The sequence below is a fragment of the Scatophagus argus genome, chromosome 11 (assembly GCF_020382885.2).
Source record: "Scatophagus argus isolate fScaArg1 chromosome 11, fScaArg1.pri, whole genome shotgun sequence".
NCBI lineage: Eukaryota > Metazoa > Chordata > Actinopteri > Scatophagidae > Scatophagus > Scatophagus argus.
In genome coordinates, this window is record NC_058503.1 from 7,806,257 (window position 1) to 7,826,319 (window position 20,063).

The 20,063-nt window shown below is 39.2% G+C and overlaps 1 protein-coding gene across 7 annotated transcripts; it reads left to right on the forward strand.

Annotated features, from left to right (window-relative positions):
- The first annotated feature begins 1,646 nt into the window (after positions 1-1,646).
- Positions 1,647-19,210, forward strand: senp7 (SUMO specific peptidase 7). 7 transcript variants are annotated; one of them, XM_046404247.1, is made up of 24 exons: positions 1,647-1,847; positions 3,971-4,111; positions 4,211-4,299; positions 5,523-5,588; positions 5,694-5,809; positions 8,187-8,441; positions 9,431-9,537; positions 9,827-9,945; positions 10,417-10,750; positions 11,262-11,413; positions 12,040-12,174; positions 12,262-12,295; positions 13,502-13,729; positions 14,065-14,519; positions 14,875-14,999; positions 15,347-15,463; positions 15,571-15,687; positions 16,047-16,142; positions 16,230-16,450; positions 16,613-16,659; positions 16,788-16,831; positions 17,287-17,355; positions 17,441-17,591; positions 17,748-19,210. In XM_046404247.1, exons 2-24 carry the CDS (start codon positions 4,000-4,002, stop codon positions 17,883-17,885), a joined length of 3,327 nt encoding a protein of 1,108 aa, XP_046260203.1. In that variant the 5' UTR covers positions 1,647-1,847; positions 3,971-3,999; the 3' UTR covers positions 17,886-19,210. The 7 variants fall into 7 exon arrangements, with proteins under 7 accessions (XP_046260203.1, XP_046260207.1, XP_046260204.1 ...); XM_046404251.1 differs by having other exon boundaries at positions 16,616-16,659; XM_046404248.1 differs by having other exon boundaries at positions 3,978-4,111.
- Positions 19,211-20,063: the final 853 nt, after the last annotated feature.

A 20,063-nucleotide genomic window follows, 5' to 3' on the forward strand; every position in this document is an offset into this window, starting at 1 on the left:
ACAATGACAGAAAACTGTTATTTCAATGGCAAGAGAAAAGTGGGCAAAGACCTCAGTAAAGAGTCTTTTGGGGGATTTGTGGAAAATTTTTGAAAAATTAAAAAATGATTTAAAAAATTAAAAACGAAAACTTTCATTAGCAACTTTGTACATATGTAAATATGGTTTGGGGTGAGGCAGTGTCAATTTGTTGTGTTTAACTTGAGAAGCTACATTTTGATTCTATCTCTGCTTTGTTATGCAAGTCTGAAACGCAAGATAAGAGTGTGTAGAGGCATTTCCACTTCCTTGCTGAGTAGTACTTTTACTGCCACTATCTGCTTCTGCATTGTGTGTCTCAGTGTGACTTTGTGGTATGGCAGTTGCACAGCACAGGACAGGAAGGACTTAGCCCGGGTGGTGAGGACAGCACAGGGGATTGTGGGCTGCAGTCTACCAGATCTGGACTCAGTTTACACTGCCCGAGTCCAGAAGAAGGCAAGACGCATTGCCACAGACCCCACCCACCCGGGCAACGAACTGTTTGTACCGCTTCCATCAGGAAAGCGGTACAGGAACATTAAAACCAGCACCAACAGACTCAGGGACAGCTTCTTCCCCAGAGCTGTTAAAGCAATAACCCCCATACAGTGACACATTCACATCCCACCCCCCTACAGGACTTCACACATACACCCTGCCCCGTCTATCTGCATACACACACACAGCATACCATAGACTGGCACTAAGTGCACTTTATCTACCTCATTTTGTATTTTGTATTTTATATTTTTATATTTTTTCTTAAGTGTGCAATTTTAATTTTCTGCTGACTATTTATAAGTGTGTTTTTAAGCCAAGAATCTGCACAAAATTTCGTTATGCTTGCATAATGACAATAAAGACTCTTGAAAATTGAATTTTGCAAAATACCTATCATACATCACATATATCAGAATAGATAGATAGATAGATAGATAGATACTTTATTGATCCCGAGGACAATTCAAGCATCCAGTAGCCCAATACAGCAGTATAGGTTAGTGAAAAGTAAGCAAACAACCAAACAAGGCCTAACTGTTAGTGGGAAAAACAGACTAAACATACTAAATAAACTAACATATACTACATAAAGTACAATAGAGTGCAGAGAAAGCAGGTCGACAAGATTAACTCTGTATATAAAACAAGAGACAAAGAGCCACAGTGTGAACATATGTAAACGGATTGCTACTCAGAAAGTGCAGGTTGATTGTGCAAAACAATATAAGGTAAGGTGCATAGTGGAATAAAAGTCCAATAAATAAATGTTATTTTTATAAATAAATGTGATTTTTAAAGAATATTCTATTACTGTTAAGGCCAGTATGAATATTAATAAAGGCCAAACCATGTGTCCTGTATCATAGCTACATGTAATGTATGAGGTTTGCAGAAAAAAAAAAAAAACTAGTGAAAATCAGTCAAGTATTCAGCGAGTTATGATTGAATGCACACGCTGATACTTCACTGCGCCTGCAAAACACATTACACTGACTGAAGCGAGTGACCGGTCCAAGATGGCGGCCCCACGGCTCATCAGCGCCAATAGGCAGTAGCGGTCGATGCGGCGTCTATGGCGTCTACTCTTTATTATATCTCTGTTCGTGCTCCTCGCCTTTTCCCCCCCCCCGATTCACTTCCGGTGTTCACCGGATGTTGCTAAGGAACACTGTAATGACTGTGAAGCAGCTAGCGTTACAGAAACAAACCCAGCAAGATGTGTACCTACTGTGTTTACAAGGTGCAGGTGGAAACGCTGTTCGAAAAATAGTTGTTTACATTCTCTTTATATTCTCTGTTAACATCAAATGAAGCCCTGGCTTAGGGTAAGCTATAACTCTCTTACTTTTAGCTACCATATTGCACAAGGTAGCAATAATTTGCCTACCTCTGTGGACTAACACTATCGCTTGCTAGTAGTGTTAACTTTCACTTTGTGTCCAGGCTTTTGGAGAAAAACAACTTTAAAATAAACGCGTGGTTGTTGCGGGGGTTTGCATGAAAATAACTATAATAGGATAGTCTATTGTTATTAAGTAGCGTTACACGTGCTATCTTTGCAATGCTATCTTCATAAAGTGTCAATGAGTAGTTTATTTTTCAACAAAGAAACTAAATGGTTTCAATTCAGTTGTCAGCCTTACTGAACCACCCAGTTTTTTTACCCTCAGTTTCCCCTCTCTGCACGAATGCATGTGTTTAAGGGATTTTATCAATATTGGCTCTTGCCATTTTTGTGCCTAGGCCGGTGTTTGCCAACCTTTTGTTTTAGACGTACCCTTAGAGCTTCAACTACCCCTTCGTCAACACCAGCGGTTATGCTCCAAATGTGTCCATTATAATTATTTTTAAGCTCGGTGTTATTAAACTGTTAATCATGTAATAGTGGATGTTGCAATATTTTAATATAATGGAACTGGTGGTTTCGTTAATTTTGCATTGCTTCAGCGACAAAGGTTGGACGTTCCAGTCATTTAGTAATGACTTTTAGTCATTGCCTTATTACTTATTTCAGCAGTTGTCCATTAACTATTCCAATTATTTATCCCATTGAATTTTGTCACATTAGTTGAACTACTCCACAATCCTACTCTTCATGTATCCCCAAGTAACAGCAGGTCTCCTGTTTGGAGTCATTGCACTGGGCGTTTTCAGAATTTGGTGATATCACCCTAACCAGACCTAATTCTTTGATATCGTATGTCAGTACTGATGATATGCTACAATGCCAAGTGGCTCATGTCAGCCAGAAGGCCAATGTGTGGGGTAACTGTGATGATGGACGTCTGTATTAGTGCAGCCAATTTTAGTATTCAGATTAGTTAAAGGTTAACTAGAAGTTACTAAGCCTTGAGTGCAGACTTTAATGTTGGCTTTTTCATTTTGAGAGCCCTTTGTCCAGGATATCCCCATCAGCCACCTATACATGCCTTCCATGTATACTGCTTACCTCAAACTCTTACCTACTCTTACCTTGTGCCTTCATGTATCATAATGAATCTAATCCACCTTGCTTTAGAACACAGGTTATCCTTTAAAACTTAAAATGTTATAAAATACATTTCTTAAAGGAATAATATGCAGCATTTGACACTTGCTGTTTTTAAACACACCAGTCTCTCTTCCAGGTTGCCAAATAGTCACCGGCCAGTTTTGTGTCACTAGTTTAACTACATTTCTCAGTAGCATGTTGGTTGTGCCAGTTTTTCAGTAGCTCAACTCTTTTATTGATCTTTTGGTGTGGTAGCGTACACACAGACTACTTTTTTAAGTTCTTTTGAAGCTCAGATGCAGCGGAGCTTTGTCTGAAATCAGTCTGCTAAGATCAATAAGAGGTACCACTGCCATACACAGTTGTGTATGTGAAGCAATTGAATGCACTTCTGTAATCATGTACATTTGCTTGTGCTTACAATGTCTCTGCTGCAGGGCAATACAGACATGCAGAGTTTCTGTTTACTTTATGAAAATTTGACAGGGTGAGGAGAGAAGAATTGATCTTTAGGGAATTTTCAATTTACATACAGTTAGTCCTGCAAGTGTTTTTTTAAACATTTTGTCTCTTTCCATAGAGCTCAAGAAGAACATCAACATATGAATCCATGTTGGTTACTGATTGAGTCACCTAAAAAACTACCTTTTTAGTTGGCAAAAAGTTTTAGATAAGATGAGAACTTATTGATCCGAGAGGGGAAATTCAGTCATTACAGGAAGACAAGATAGTACAAAAAAGTACAGAAAATGTATGGTATGTACTGTAAGATATACACAACTGAGGTAGAGGGGATGGTGGTTGAAGTTGTATAACCATCACGAATGTCATCAAATAGGGGTTTTGCATTGTTGGGGGAAAATATTTCACAGATGGGAAAATAAAGTGTCTGACATTTTGTGTAGTAATGCAAACATTTACAATAAAAAAATAATGAGTGAAAGATGTTATCCTAAGGATGTAGGTGGTCCTGCAGGAGTGGAAGAATGACAGCAGCAGTCCTAGGATATGCTGCTGTTTTACACTCTGCCTGCTGTGGGGACAAAGGACCTTCAGTAGCGCTCTTTCTTACACTGTGGGTGCAGCACTTTTACCTTGGTGAATAGATCTTTTTTTAGATTTTACATGTTACAGTTCTGGATTAGCCTGTTGTGACAGAAACAGACTTATATTTGTTTTTGCATATGTTTCTTGCAGTGTTCTTGCTGTGCCTTACCAAACTGTGGACCATGATGGAGCGAAGAAAAGCCTTAACAATACCATTCACTATTGACAAGGACAAATTGGTATGATGAGTCATGTTTTTGAAATATCCAGTTTTCATGACATACATGATAACTTGTGAGCTTTTAGAGCACAACTTAAATAGCTTCATCCTAGCAAGATACTAAAATGATGCCTGTTTTATTACTGCCATCATAAATTATGCTAATTACCTGTTGATTACAAGCTCACTGTCTGATCTGGGAATGTTTAATTGCTCTACTCTGTGATGGCTCTTCATTGCCATATTGCCAAATTCTGTCATCTGAATCACAGTGAGGGCATAACACTTGACAGCTCAACAATGACCAGCTGCAATCAGCATAATTTTGCCTAACCTAAGCTGCTAGTAAAGTGGAACCATCCTGCCGCTAGCCTACAGCCTCCACAATAAGCTGTTCTATGACTGCATTTAAGTTATTGTTATTATGATTTTCTCTGCCTATTTTTTTTCCTGATTACCTGGTTAATCGTGCAGTCTCTAAAGTACCAGGAAGTGATGCTTGTTAAGACGTAAGGCAAAGTTTATGTTTTTAATTTGCTTGTCCAAAATTATAAAGTCAATTTACCATCGCACAAGAGAGAAGCAGCAAGTTGTAATAATTGATAAATGACTTGAAGATTAATCAGATGGAGCAGGTGTGGCACACTTGTGCAGCAGCCGAACTCAATGTCCTCTTGTTCTGTTCTGATTTTGGTTGTTTTTAGGATTATAAAAGTGGGTATTTGGAGCCTCATTTTGATCTTCTTCAATTTTTATTGCATTATGTTACTTGTAATACAAACTCATCACTTCCTGTGTCCATTTCATAATAAAAGCCTTCTAGCATTTTAGTGGACACAAACACTTAAGTTCTTAACAAGGCTTTTATTGTGAAACATTTGTAGTTAACGTGTTATTGAAAACTCTTGGAAACCCAAAGCCAGCCAATTTATCACCTGTTAATGGACAAATCAATTAAATGACTATTTTTTAGGCTCTAACCTGCCCTACCCATGGGCACATTTAGAATATGGTGGCAATTTATGTAAGTTGCTTATTACCAGCTTGGCTTATTGGCTGTGACCAGAGGCTTGCAACATAGAAAAATAATTACCAGAATAATGGATAACAGATCAAAGTCACAAGCTTCATTCATTTGCACTTGCTGTGTTTACACATAGAGGGAAATTTTCACAAGTTTCAAGCTGTTATATGTCATTCATTTTATGCAAGCATGTTAACTAAAAGACCTGTAATTTTTAGATGGAAAACCCATTCAGAATCCCCATGACATGTGTTTCATCAGAGTGTGGGAAGCCTGAAAAACAGGTACATTCATATCTTTGCTCTCTGTCTGTCCATGTTAACAAATGTTGGTGACATGGCTATTGTGGATTGTTCTTGAAACTCATACTGTTTCTGTCTGTTGGATAGGTTTCTTGGACAGAAATTGCAGGTTGCAAAAGCATACATTGTGATTCACAGCATAAAAACGGATCTGTGCTGTTCGGTCCCAACCATGCAGCCAAGGGTCCATTGGAAATGGCCGGGTAAGACTCTTCTAAGCTGTTACTTTTCATATTTTTTGCCTCGTCTCAAGCTAATTCAGGTTTAGGGTGTTTTCAAATGTTTTGTTGCAGACTAAGGTACAAACTTACACATTTATTCATTTTACTTTTGGTATGGTTCCTGTTCCTGTTGACTTTTAAGAAACAAACCAAGACGGCTAAATATGACACATTACAGACAGATAACCCGTTGACTGGACAGTTTTTAGACAGGTTGTCATCCTGCATCATCAGCATCAGGGGAAATCAAACTCATGTGGTGACGAACAGTGACTGATTTTGGAATTTGTTCATACAGAGATAGGTCAAAAAACAGTTTTCTTTTACAAATAATGATTTATGGCTTAGTACTGTAGGATTGTCTGTCATACGCTGTTCACAAAGTACACCATGTAGGATACAAGCACAGCAGTGTTAACAGCGTTTGACCTGTTAATCATGAGTATACCTGTGCTGACATGCATATATGTTGACATGATTACCAAATGATTTGCATAAATATACACATAGCTTATACATATAAATTTCAAGATCACCTCCTGAACAGATTTCACGATCAGCAGATCGATCTACCCGTAGTTCATCTTTTGAAATTGTGCTAAAGTCTCATATCTGCTATCATAAAATCCAATGGTTGATTCATTTGCTTACATACCACAAACAAACTCTTCCAGGGTTTGGGCCAAGGCCATCCTGGACAAGTATATTCCCACAGTGATATTTTTCACTGGGGAAGTCATCTGAACTACACAACACTCTGCCAGTGTTTTCTAAAAGTGATTTAGTTCATCAGAGTTCCACTGGGCAGCATTTTAATGGAAAGCTATCTGTAAACAACAACTTTCATGGTGGGTTATGAAGAGTGCCAGCCTATGCTAGAAGCAGAACAGTCTCCTGGAGCAAAAGGACAACAATGACAACAACAACAACAGCAAAAAAAAAAATCTCAAATGAGATAACTGAGCTCTTGTTGTGGGTGACGTCACAGAGACAGCCAGTGGTCAGCAGACTCTCAAGACTCAGCACATGGCTCATCAAAAGCTGCAGTCTGAGAGGGATCAATTACAGTGACAACTTCAGTGTTTTCAGGCCTTCACCCAAGCAGATCTGGAGTTAAAGTACTCAAGAACCAAATCTAGCATGACGCATCCTGACACACAGCAGCAGCCTCTCTGTGCCACAAAGACAAAACATCAGATCCTCGATGTCAGCGTGTTGACAGCCACCTCAGGGTTGCTCTCTCACTTCAATTTATTTATTTAATTTCATCATTTGTTTAATCATATTATGTTTTTAGAGGTACTATACAAATAAACTTGACTTGCTTGTGGAATTCATTGCAATTTTTTTAAACTTCCACAAGATGGAGCACTCACCCTAAATATTAAAGAGCCGTATACAGGTTATTTCCAGCAGTGTTATTTCGGAAGCAGTTGAACATCTAAAGCAGGACTATAGGCTACAACTTTGTCTGTAGTAACTGCAACTGTAATCCTGTAGTCCAGCCTATAGTCATTGATTCAAATAATAAATTTCAAATATGACTGTGTGCATGCATGCTTTGTATATGTAAATGTGCTGATTTTCCTTTGACTGGTATGATTTTAATTGGCTAGCTTTATTCAGAACTGTACAAATGTTTGAAACTCAGGTAGATGTATTGCAGCAGAAGCTAGTCATTTTTAAGCAACACTGACATTATCTTTTTGTCAGTGTTATATGGGAAAGTATTTGGGATTGATATTATTCCTTGTACTGTGACATAACACTTTTGTAATGCTGCATTTGTTTTTAGAATCTGCAGTGTAATTGTCCTATCCCAATTATCTGTTGAACTTATAGCATTTATGTTTAATCAAAGCAATATTGTTAGTAGTTTAATAGTTTTTACACATAATTGATATTTGTTTAAGATGCAGCTTGCTGTTTCAACAGATTATACAGAAACCTTTTTCTATGTTTTATATAAGTGGGTCAGTGATTAAGCAGTTACAACCTTTTTGGCCTTTTGAGTTAAGATGGTATTACTTTTAATGTTAACATTCAAAATTTTCAAGATTGTCAGGGATCTTTCTCTTCTGTGTACGTTATTAATTTTGCACTCCAAGTTATACTGTTCAAAGCAAACATTGCTTATAAGCACCATGAGTCAAGGCCCAGCTTATCATGAATGTGCACATGGCTTATCTGTGCCAGTCAAATTGCCTACCCCTCCCTCTTCATCATCTGATATGCATAAAGCCTGACCTGCAATGGTAGATGGTCTAAAAGTTAGGATACTTCAAGGGGGCACAATGTTGCAGAGAAGATGCTGCTCTAGGAAGGCTGTGAATAACTCCTTCTCTGTTTCATCCTGTAGGAGGAAGCCCTGTCTGATCCTGACAGACATCCTAAAGACAGAACTGGGCAAGGCTTATATGGAAAGGATAAAACAGAATTGTACCATGGGAAATGGGGGACAAGTTTTAAGTGCGCGGAGGGAATGTGGTCAACACCAAGAGGAACGCCCAGTCTGCAGAGACAGGAGGTCCAGTCAGAGGGTAGCTAGGAATGATAAAAACCAGAGTGTAACTCCTACATGCAACCAGAAGACCACCTTCTCTCCCTCTCAAAGGTAGGAAGTCACTGTCAAAGAAAAGGTTAGGCATCTCAGGAAAACATGCTTTTTTTTTTCTTCCGGCTAGGAGATAGACCAACACATAAGTCTCCTCCTGCATTTTCCTCCCACACCCTTCATTGTTGCAGCCTGTTCACTCCAGTGGTAGCTGCTCACGCAGTAGATTGGAAAAACATTTTTCTCCCACATTGTACTAGAGTGATAATAAACATCTGCATACACGAATAACACAAAATGTTTTGATAATTTTACTATTGCTGTTTTTGTTTTAAATTGTCATTACTGACTGCAGAGTCTTTTTGAATGTCAGTGGTGCTCGGGAATCTTTGCAATCCTCTCTTATGAAGAAGGCATAGAATCTCTGTGGGTCCCTGGGTGTCAAGTGCCTGCCAGTTCCTCCTGTGGCTTCTGCACAGCACACTGTTATTCCTGGGATTTTGCAGCATTTTGGCAGTAACAATAACAATAATAACACTAATGATAATAACACCATAGTTGCAGAAGAGAAAGGGAGACTCGCATCTTAAGGACCTGACTGTGAATGATCAATCAGAAAATGGGACCCATTTGCATGAAAAGCTTGTGTGGTCATTTTCTTCTAAAAAGTGCATTTTCTTTTTATACTCTATGATATTGCATTGGTATTTGTACAAGAAATATACTTCAAAAGTCAGGATAGTGTGGTGGTGAATAATACAAAAATACTCATTAAACAGTATTCAGTATTCTTTATTAGAGAAATGACCTTTTAATGGAGTTTGGCTCAGTCAGCTGCATCCTTGGCTCTGTGTTTTTTCCAGGCAGAAAATGTGGTGATTTTATATGCAATAATTCCACACAGAAAGATTTCACAATATGTTTCTCCAGTTGTTTGTGTTAAATCTGAGAGATTTTCTGGTTAGATACAATTTTAGTGCACAACGCCATGCTAAAAGTGGGAAAGCATATAGAGCACACGGTTTTAATTGTTGTCCTGATGTCTTCAGATCACGACTCCGGAGAAGGTTACAAAATGCTGAAGACAACGTGGACAAAAAGGAAAAAGATATCCAGGAGGTGATAATAGGCAAGGACTGTGAAGAAGACTTTGTTGGTGTGTAAACATGAAGAAATTCAGACACACATGGTTGCTGATGTGGTGCTCCTAATTTAAGCATTCTTCCAAATGAAAACATTTATTGATTCTCTTCACTTCTTCTCCAGACTAAAACAGATGCTGCACTTTATAGTTCTGTAAAATAAAACACAGCAGAAACTTTTCCCTTTAAAGACATTTCAAGTTGCGATTCAGATATTGTTTTTTTGCTATTTTCAAAAATAGTAGTGATGTTGTTTTGCATATTTTTGGATTAGCTTGATCAGACTTTGTCTGTCTCATACAGACTGTGGGTTGTCAGTGAGCTGGGAGCCTACTGAGGATAGAGGAGGATGTGATGAATTCTCTCCAGCGAGCATCAAGGACAGGTGGACTGATCCAGAAAAAGAAGTACAACACAGTTTGGTGAGTTCAATACAGGGTCACAGAGAAAGAGAAAGGTTTGAAACGAGGTTTATATTCAGCTAGTGAGAAAATAGTGAACACTTAGCACCATTATCCTTTGTGTCTTTTTTCATGATAAAACTGATGAAGGAAAATCTGGGTGATCACCAGTAAAATTCTCGGGGTGATATACATTAATTTAAAAAAAGTTTTAAACCCTATACTGAGAATGTGATTTCTTAACATTAGTATGAGACTCACTGTTGTTCTGCACCATCTTGGACTAAGTAGCAAATATTGTGTGAACATGGTGGCTCTTTGTGTAATGGTGTGTGTGGTTTGAATAAACCACTTCATGTCACATCATGAGATCTCTGATGACTTTTCTCTCAAGTCTTCTTGTCTTGCACTTGAACATGGGACGTGGCTCTATTCTTTGCTGTAGTTGTCTCACACCAACTTTGACTTGATCTATTCTGTGCTCTCTCTCAGCAGAAAAGGAAAAGAAAGGATGCAGGGTCCCAGTGCAATGGAACTGGCAGTCCCAAACGCCATCGTGAGAGTGTGCTTCGCCTCTCAGGGGAAAACAAAAGAGATGGAGCACCGGCTACAACACGTATTTGTGTAGGAGAAAGTGGAGAAGATGGTGATTTGGAGAGCCTGGATCGTAGCATTGTACAGTTCACTGTGGGAGCAGATGATCCAGCAGGTGCTCTGGTCCCAATCATCAACCCGAATTTGGAGGCTGGAGACTTTATTGATACCCCCAAACAAAGTGTATTGTCTAGCCATGACAACACAACCAAAGCTAGCCCCTCTGAACCCAGTGAGTGCCACCAACACAGGATGAGTGATGCCTCCGTGGAATTCTGCTTAATTAAAATTTATTTAAAACAGAGCAGGAAACGGTTTCTCAAGCAGCTTGATATAACTTAGCAGTTTGAGTGTTTGATCCTTATATCAGTCGATAAACAAAATAAAACAAACAACACAATGAAGGTAGAATTTATCGGAGGATTGTTGCGTTGTGTGTACCTAATAAGCTGGCAGCTGAGTGTATTTTCCTCTGTCACCTGGTTCAAGCATGTTCTTAATAAGTTATTGTTTTGTTTTGTTTTGAACTTCACGTTTTTGTTGCCTGTGTGTGCCCTGCATTCCTGCATTTTATCAGCTAACGTGTTTTTGTTTTTTTTTTTAATCCAACCCATATGTCTTTTCCAGGATTACCACTACTAAAGGGAGCACTGTGCTTGGAAATGTGCATGTCTTTAAAAGCAGTAATGTAGCTTGTCCAAATTCACTCTGGGGCTCATGTGTTCTTCATGCTTGTATTTCAGTTGTGCTGTCCAGTGACGATGAGGAGAGCTGTGACGACTCTCAGCACTGCAGCCCAGCGCTGGTCACTGTGGAAGACACAGCAGTACAGGGACAGTCCCCACAAGAAGCTGTGACCAAAGAGCAGAAAGCTTCCCACACAGAGGACTTGCAGGTTGGCAGAATGTGTCCCTGTATTGTATTTGATCCACACTGGTTAAGTAATAACGACACACGTTTCATAAAAGATCAAGATCAGTGTTCCTGTGTGACAACTTAGGCTTGTACTTGTGTGATGAGAGCAGACTGGGATTTTTTGAGGTAGTAAGAGGAAAATTCAAGTTATTCTCTGCTAGTATTTACCACTAAGGTGATTGGTTATATTAAAAAATGGTAGATAGTTTCCATTTTTTCATTTGCCTTCATGTTTGCAGGATAGTGCCCCCTGAAACCCCAAATTTTAGCCACAAGTTAAACAATTCAGGATAACAAAAAAACTTTGTAATATTGTACAGAAAATCAGCAGCTTGCTATGTCATTCTTTTTATCACCATCAGATGGCGCCAAAGTAAGGACTTTTCCCTATCCTGCGCATATTGGCTTTAAAATGTTGAAACCGGTCAAATAATGTAACTGCTGTTGTATTATTGGTTTTAGTCATATTACTTGTCCTTATAGCTCAGTCCCATTGAAGTGTTTGTGTAGTGTTTTTGTATTGTTATGTGTACCAGTCTTATTTATCTTACCTACCACCTTGTTTGCGTTTTCTCCTAAATGTGTATGTATTTTTGTCTGTTGCAGCTGTTGCGTATAGTTGTAGATCTTCCTCCGATGGCAGTTTCTCTCATCCCCAGTGTGGACTACACCGGCATGGCCTTGGGCTTTTCTACCCTGCACTGTGGAGGTTACCAAGGGAAATCGAATGGCAACATTGTGGTAACGTGCACAACCCACAAATGCATGCATTTTGCTGATAGCAAACCCATTCAGTGTGTGTGACACTCTTCTACTCTCTTTTCACAGATAGAAGACCAAAAAATGTTCATCCCATTGACAGGTAATGTTGTGAATAGCTTTTAATTTTTAACTGTATAATCATAGCATTTATGTAGCTGATGTGGCCTGGCTGTGACCTTTAGTCTAGAAGAGGAACTCATCTCATCTTGTTTTGTTCGTGTTGTCTGCACGCCACCCACTCACAGCTTAGTGGTCTATTTCAGATGCTGAAGTATACGTGTGTCTCTGGATTAGACCCTCAAGGCTCTCGTGCACACTTGAGCCTGTGAACTATCCCCTCCAGGGGGCTAAGATGTGTATTCCTTGAGATTTGATCTTGGCCCTGTGTGTGTAAGAAAATATTTTGTTAAACAAAATATTTTGCATATTAGTTGTTTAAAAAGCTTTGGACAAACTGAACAACATTCTTGTAACAATATACTGTGTATTCAGTTTCTGAAAAACAAATGACCACTGAATAACCTTGAAATAAAGCATAGCTTCGGCTTTGATCCTAGCCTTCAGAAAACATCCTAAGAATTTTCAGGGTGCAGTCAGCAGAGTTCTGCAATCCAATTCTGTTTTATACAGGAAAATTTAGATTTTTTTTAAAAATTGCTAATAGTGTGGCTTTAAGGGTGACAGTGTCTGTCCGTTGGTTGGTTGGTCGGTCAATTCACCACTTTGGTCCAGACTGTAATATTTCAAAAAACTGTTTGGTGGTTTGACATCAATATCCATCCTGATACAATAAGTATATATGTATCTCTCCGTTGCTGCGTGCATTTATGCATGAGGCACAGCAGCTTAAATCTCCTGACACACTGACAGGAATATTGCACATACACACACACACACACACACACACACACACAACCCAGGTACGTACAGTGAAGTACAGTGAAGAAGCACAGAATAAAGCAGCCACAGTTCTGATAAATCCTGAGCTCCATCAGAACTGTCTAAAATACATACATTTATATCAGAAACTGAAAGTTTAATTTTGTTTCCTCTGTGGAGCTACCTCTTTCTTGTAAACTTTGTAACTTTTAGTTTTGCTACTTAAATGTACCATGATGAGTTGCTTTGTCTTGTTTTTGTGTTGTCTGTAATACTAAATTAAGAAAGTAATTGGAATGAACAGATGACGGCCATGTGGACAGGTGTAAGCCCCGTCGATTCTCACGGTGCTGAGGTGGACCTGTGTTCACAGTACGATACCAATACTGTGAGCTGCAAAGCTAAGCTGATAACCTCTTGTCTCCAGACATTAATGAACAGGTGGAGGTGATATTGACCTTTGAGCGCAAAGAGCTGCGGAAGTACAGTGTATGGGAGCAGCAGGAACTGGAGGACCAAGAGCTTCACTTAAATTGGAATGAGGAGCCCTCCCCTCCTGCGTTCCTTCTGTTATGTGTGTCAGAAACTGCTGCAGCTGCTGTACAGAAGGACCTGCTCAAGCTGTGTGCCAAACATGATGAAACCACGAACACCGGTGAGAATTCTCCCATCTGAGGTTCAGAGTTTACTTGGAGTCAGTTGTTCAATTTCACATTTCTAAATGTTTTTTTGTGCCATTGACTGTATTTTTGTGAAATTTAGTTTGTTTATGAAGAACAAAGCAAAGATGGAAAACAGAACTTCTATTCTGATAACAGTCAAGTCATTGCAGACATGATTGTTACTAAACTTAAATGGCTGCAGACTTGACCTGCACAGAACTGTTGGCAGCTTTGTCAAGTGTTGATATTTTTGTGGTTTAAATTTACAAGTACTGCAAATTTTCTAAATTTCAATATTGTTTAATAATGTGACTTTTTGTTTCAACAGGTAAGGCGAGCCCCTTCATCCTGATGACTCTTAGAGCTCCTCTGGAGGGAATGGAGGGGACTTTATTTCGCTCCCTCCTGGAAATTGACTGTCTCAGCAGTCTTGCAGATGAGCAATCCATTGTTCCCCGTGATGCTGATGGAGTTCATTATTTGGAAGATTTCAAAACTCCTGTTCTTTCTCTGGATGATAGCATAGAGATGATTAGAACAAGTAGACTGGACTCTCACCTTCTGTCTCTGCTGGGCCTGGAGAGCACTGACCCTAGACTCACCCCTGACCATGATGGTCTGCATTCTGATACAGACAAAAACGCTGCACCACTCATCCAACTGGATGTTGATTCACAAAAAGAGACAGTACTGCAGCTGGAGGCAGAGATAGAACAAGAAACAGAGACACAACTCAAACCAGAGTATGATCACAAAGAGCAAGAGCTTGATCATCCCTCTGAGGTAAGTTATTCCCAACTTTTATGGCTTATGATGCAACAGCATCTACCTCATAGAGGATGCTTATGCTTAATGATAGCATCCAGCTACATTACATTATTTAAATAATTTATTTATTTGAGTCCCAAAAAAATAAAATTTTTGCTAATTTGCAAAATGGAAGTCTGGAAAAATCAGCATACCTTTGAGTGGCAGAAATGTTTTTTCTTCTTTCTTCTCCTTTTAATCATCTCCTGACCCCTCAGATTTAGTTTGTGTTTGCCTGTGGATGGGAACCATTAATTTTCTCTATGTGATCTGCTAAAGGTAAACGATTACAATGTAAATTTTGCTCCCATAGTATAAATTTCTTCCACAGAAAAAGGACGAACCCATTCCTGTATACACACTGTGCCATCGGAGAACCAGGGGATCCTACTGTGTGTCCCTGTGTAAACCTGACTCCAGCTGGACTAAATATAAGCATCAGGGCCTGGCTCACAGGCAAGTATCCAATCTGATCCAAAGTTTTGTGTCTGGATTTCGACACCTCAACCCAAGATAATTCCATATCTTTAGATTGATCTGGTATGAGTGCTCCCAATTCAAAACTTGTATCTCTCACTGTGTGGAATTCATTGAGAAACCAGAGAGTAGTCTGGCACTAAAAGCTGAAACTTCACCCATGTGCGACTGAATGATCAAACGCAGAATTTTCTATTGGCCTTAATGAAGCAGCTGCTTTTAATTTGGCCGTCAGTGCCAGATCTGCTTAAAGTTATAACTATTGCAATCTGCCTACACCTGCAGATGATCAGGTTCAGATCTTTCTCTCTGCTGCCTCTGCTTAGATTGATCCAGTTTCCTCCCCCTCCATTGAAAGGGGGGATAACAGTTACAATGGAGGACCTGCAGTGCCTTGACAGTGGACATTTTCTCAATGATGTTATCATTGATTTTTACCTCAAGTAAGACATACACATACATTCAAACAAAAGGCTCCTCACAATTTTATGGAGAAGAGATCGAGATCCACATGTAAGACGACTGTGTTGATGTTTTTTTTTTTAACCAGATACCTCCTCCATAAGGCCTCTGCTGCTGTGGCTGAGCGCTCCCACATCTTCAGCAGCTTCTTCTATAAGCAGCTAACAAGGAGGGACAACGCCAGTGAAGGCAGCACCAAGGATTCGTAAGTAGTGCCAGCAAAAAATGAATGTAAAACAAATCTTTTACGCGGAGTTTTGCAGTTACTGCCCATTTTAACCTACAGAGCCTTACCTTGCTTTGCATACTTGCTGCCCAGACCCTCATATGATTTTAATGTATTGAAGCATGAATTGCTTTATTTCTTTATCTTTAGGCCCGATGCTCTTAGAGCATAAAACTCAAGATTTCCTAAAACTGGAAGGTTTGACATATTTACATGAACAGTCCTGGTATATATCAGAGCTTCCCTGCCCTACTCTTACAGTAAGCATGTACGGGTATTTGTGTGTTTGTGAGGTCAGGTGAATAATCTTGTGTGTCTGTTTTTATTTTTGCCCTCAGCTGTCAGAGGCAGAGGCGGCACCAACGGGTGAAGACATGGACACGCCATGTGGACATCTTCAAAAAGGACTTCCTTTTTGTTCCTGTCAATCAAGAGTGAGTTAAGTATACAAGTAAAGAGGTGCATTTTTAGGTTTTTATGGTATAACACACTGATATGTCACATCTCTGTTGTCTGTTTAGGGCTCATTGGTATTTAGTTGTCATTTGCTTTCCTGGACTGCATGAGCAAAAACATGAGGCCTGGAATGGTCCAATATCACAGATGGGATACAGTCAAAGAGGAACAAGTAAGCTACAGGTTGAAGAGGTGATTCAGAGATCTAAAAGCTCAAATGATGACACAGAGTCAGTGCCTACATCATCCACATTAAACCACAGTGACAATTCGGACACACACACAGGTATGTTTGACTAGATGGATGCTTCGTTTGTCAGATCAAACATCAGCATGTGTTGGCTTTTCATTGCAACTGTCTGATACTTCTGGTGTATTTTTCAAACACTAGATTTGTTTATGTTGTTGTCGTAAAGCTGAAGGTAATAGATGTTTTCATTTGTTTTAGAAGACGCTCAAGAAGAATCCACTAAAGACACAAAACCTGGTCCAGTGGTAAGAACAAATTCTGCGATGTACTCACTTAGAATTTTTTTTCTTTTATCTTGTAACCATATTATTGGGCAGTTTTGTCTTTATTTGTTCTTCCAGTTTGCTCAGCATGATTTTGTCTTTGTTTGTAGAGCTGCACAGAGCGAACCTACCAGAAGAAAACTGTTTGCAAAAAGTGAGTAACAGTGCAACAGTGACTGAATAATATAAGAGAAGAATTATTTAGTATACTTCTATATTTAGGTGTCATGACTCTTGGTTAAATATTGATCTAAGTAAACCCCTCAAATGCAATTGCGTGACCAACTGGGCACCCTGTAAGTTTTTATCTTAGACACTGGATACACGCAGTTTGAAGGCACGTTCAGATTTAATATCTTGAATACAGACTGAGTACATTCAGGTTGTCATCTTGAATGGTCGCTTCAGACTGGATTTCATTTCTGTGTGCACACTTTATTAAATGTGTGGGCTCTGCAACTGCTGTTAAACTGATAAAGTGCCAAGTTAAGTTCATCCATGTAGCTGAGGACAAGGACTGTGGTCATTATTTTCAAAGATGCTCAGAAAAAAAATGTGTGTGATGTGGATTTAAACATTGAATGACACGCCTGCATGTCCTCTCTGTAGGCCGTGTATTCTTGTCATGGATTCCCTCAAACGTTCTCTCCATGAGCGAGTCTTCAAACTCTTACGGGAGTAAGTATGTCACCTTTAACCAGTCTGTGTGTGGCTGTATGTGTGTTTATAAATGTATGTAAGATAAGGTGTGTTGATCCTTCAGCTACTTGGAGTCAGAATGGGAGGTCCGTCGTGGTTCAGAAAGGGACTTTGGTCCTGATCAGATGCAAAGCTCACACTGCCGAGTTCCCCTTCAGGACAACAGCAGCGACTGTGGCCTCTACCTGCTGCAATATGTTGAGAGTTTTTTGGAGGTAAAGAACTTGTCAGCTTCTCTTTGTCTAGGGTTTACACATGTTTAAAAATGGTGACTGTAATATTGGTTCAGCAAAAGCATTAAATTGTCAGATTTAAAACTTTTTAAAGCCATTTACACAGTAATGGGAAATTGCTTGTGTATCTGCTCTTAGGACCCTGTGGTGCACTTTGACCTCCCTCTACAGCTAGAACATTGGTTTCCACGGCAGCAGGTCTGGAGGAAACGAGATGAAATCAGAGATTTGGTTCTAAATCTTTACCGACGTCAAAACTTGGACAGCATCAGATAAACATGTGAAGCAGCTCTGCTGCTTTGTGTGTCACATTCCTGTAGCCTTTATTTATCACTGCTCATACTGAGCGAATGACATTTTAGTGTGAACTGAAAATATTTCCTTTAAATTAGATGGTGTAAATGTTTTATGCTTTAACTTGAACAAAAACCTTTGACTGTCTGTGGGTGAACATGAGGGCATCACTTAATTTAAAATAAACAACCAAAAAGAGATTAAATTGCATTTAAACATAGAGATGATTGAACAGCACATGACTTTTCTGATTGTTTTTATGCTGCAGTAAGATATTTTTTAAATACATTTTTTATTGACTATTCTTTGTAGACTCAAAAATAAAATAAGAAACTGAGAAATACAATGATGATAAAAACTAGTTTGTGCAGCAATTTGTAAGCAGTTTCGGTTTGGTTTACTTGCTTTGCTGATTTCATGTGTGACTTCCTACTTCAGTCACAGGTTTTCTAACTGTGCACTCTTTAATTATGCTTTTACTGGATCTGAATTCCCCTGATTATTGGTCAGGATATGAACTATGTTGCAGTTTCTTTTCTCAGTGTCATTCTAAGATGACATGCCAGTGAAGCCTCAGGAACTGGAAACCCACCATGAAACAGTAGTTCAGTCTTTTGCCCCTTGTTGGATACATGAAACAAAAAAATGATCTGTTTCAGCAGCTCAGTGCCTCACTCAGTTATCGGTGTCTGCAGATGACACCTTTCTTTGGAGCAGAGTTCAACTGTTGTATGCTACCATTTTTCTGTGACACACTGCAGTGCAATCCATAATGGACACATGACTTATTTTGGAACACAGTGATGGTGGCAGATACCAGCATTTACTGTAATAAAATTGACAGAATTAGACCAGATTGTGATGTCAGGCTATCAGTGCATACTGCTGCATATTGGGGTTTTTTGCATCTAAATCATATGTATAGTATATATATGCTGTACACTATATCATATGTTAGAACATAAATCATTGTTCAGATACTCATGTGGCATTGAAGGTGTTTTTTATCCACCTTTGACACACTGTTCAGGGGTGCACATAGATTAGCATGTGCAGCGTTGAGCTTTCAAACAGGAAACCTACTGAAATCATGGCAGTCCAACACTGTTACCAAAGTTCTTCTCAGAGACATCAGTCTTGATAGTCTTGTAGTTTTCCCCTTTTGATTCAGGTGTTTGTCTCGTTTAACACTTAGTGATGTCCTCAAAGACGTTTGTTTAGACAGTTCATTGACTGGAAGTACAGAAGCTGATTTCAAAATGTCTCTGGTTTCAGTTTGTGTATTAAAACTCCTAGACCAAATCACACTTTTATCCTGTTTTGTGTGTGTTTTAAACTGTGTTTATTTTTATCTGAAACCACAAGCCCAGTATGTTTTTGTTTTCTGACATATAACATGCCAAATGCCAACTGGACAATACTTTGGGTGTTTTCCTGATTCTTGACCTCTTGCTCTCTATTGTTTTTAGAATAAGAAGATGATTAGAGGTTGGTAACTGAGACAGAGACTCAGTGTCTGTGTTGTAATCAGATGATTTATTTCTTTTGATGTATGAGAAGTTTTCTTTGGCTCCTCTTCTGAAAACCCCTTTTTCTATTACTGTTAATAATTCTTTTTTTTTTTTCTTTTTACCAGAGAAGCCAACTTTTTCTTTTCAGGCCATAAGGCTTCATTTGGAAGTGCCTGTCCAGTACATTGCAATGCTTTGCAGTGTAATCTGTTCAGAGGGTTACATGGTCAGCTTAAGTGTATTTACTGTCTCAGTCTGTGTAATCCCCCTTGCATTTTGTATGGTGCACAACATTTACACTCCAGTGCACGCGTACACACTGCTGGTTTATCACTTTATTACCAAATTTAAATGCATAGTAAGTCCTGTCCACTGTGTGCGCACACAATAATGTTTATACTCAGTCTTTGACATTGTACCATTAGAAGCTGAGGAATGCTTCACATAGCATAAGTGAAATCTCTCCAACAGGAATGTACTGCAAGTGAATAGTAGGACTAATACCACTGCCTTCTAGGCCTACTTGGCTTCCCTGCTAGTTGTCCATGATCTCAGGATACAGGATCAAGCACTCTTTGGAGCTTACAAAGTAAAGCATTGTTCAGCCAACTGCTATGGCCAGGTATTTAGCCAGGTGCTTCCACCGTGA

Coding starts and splice junctions, on each gene's coding strand:
- senp7 (XM_046404247.1), top strand. CDS start 4,000: ATGACAGCAGCAGTCCTAGGATATGCTGCTGTTTTACACTCTGCCTGC. Junction 12,175..12,261: donor AATCGAATGGCAACATTGTG/GTAACGTGCACA, acceptor CTCTTTTCACAG/ATAGAAGACCAAAAAATGTT. Junction 15,464..15,570: donor ATCATTGATTTTTACCTCAA/GTAAGACATACA, acceptor TTTTTTAACCAG/ATACCTCCTCCATAAGGCCT.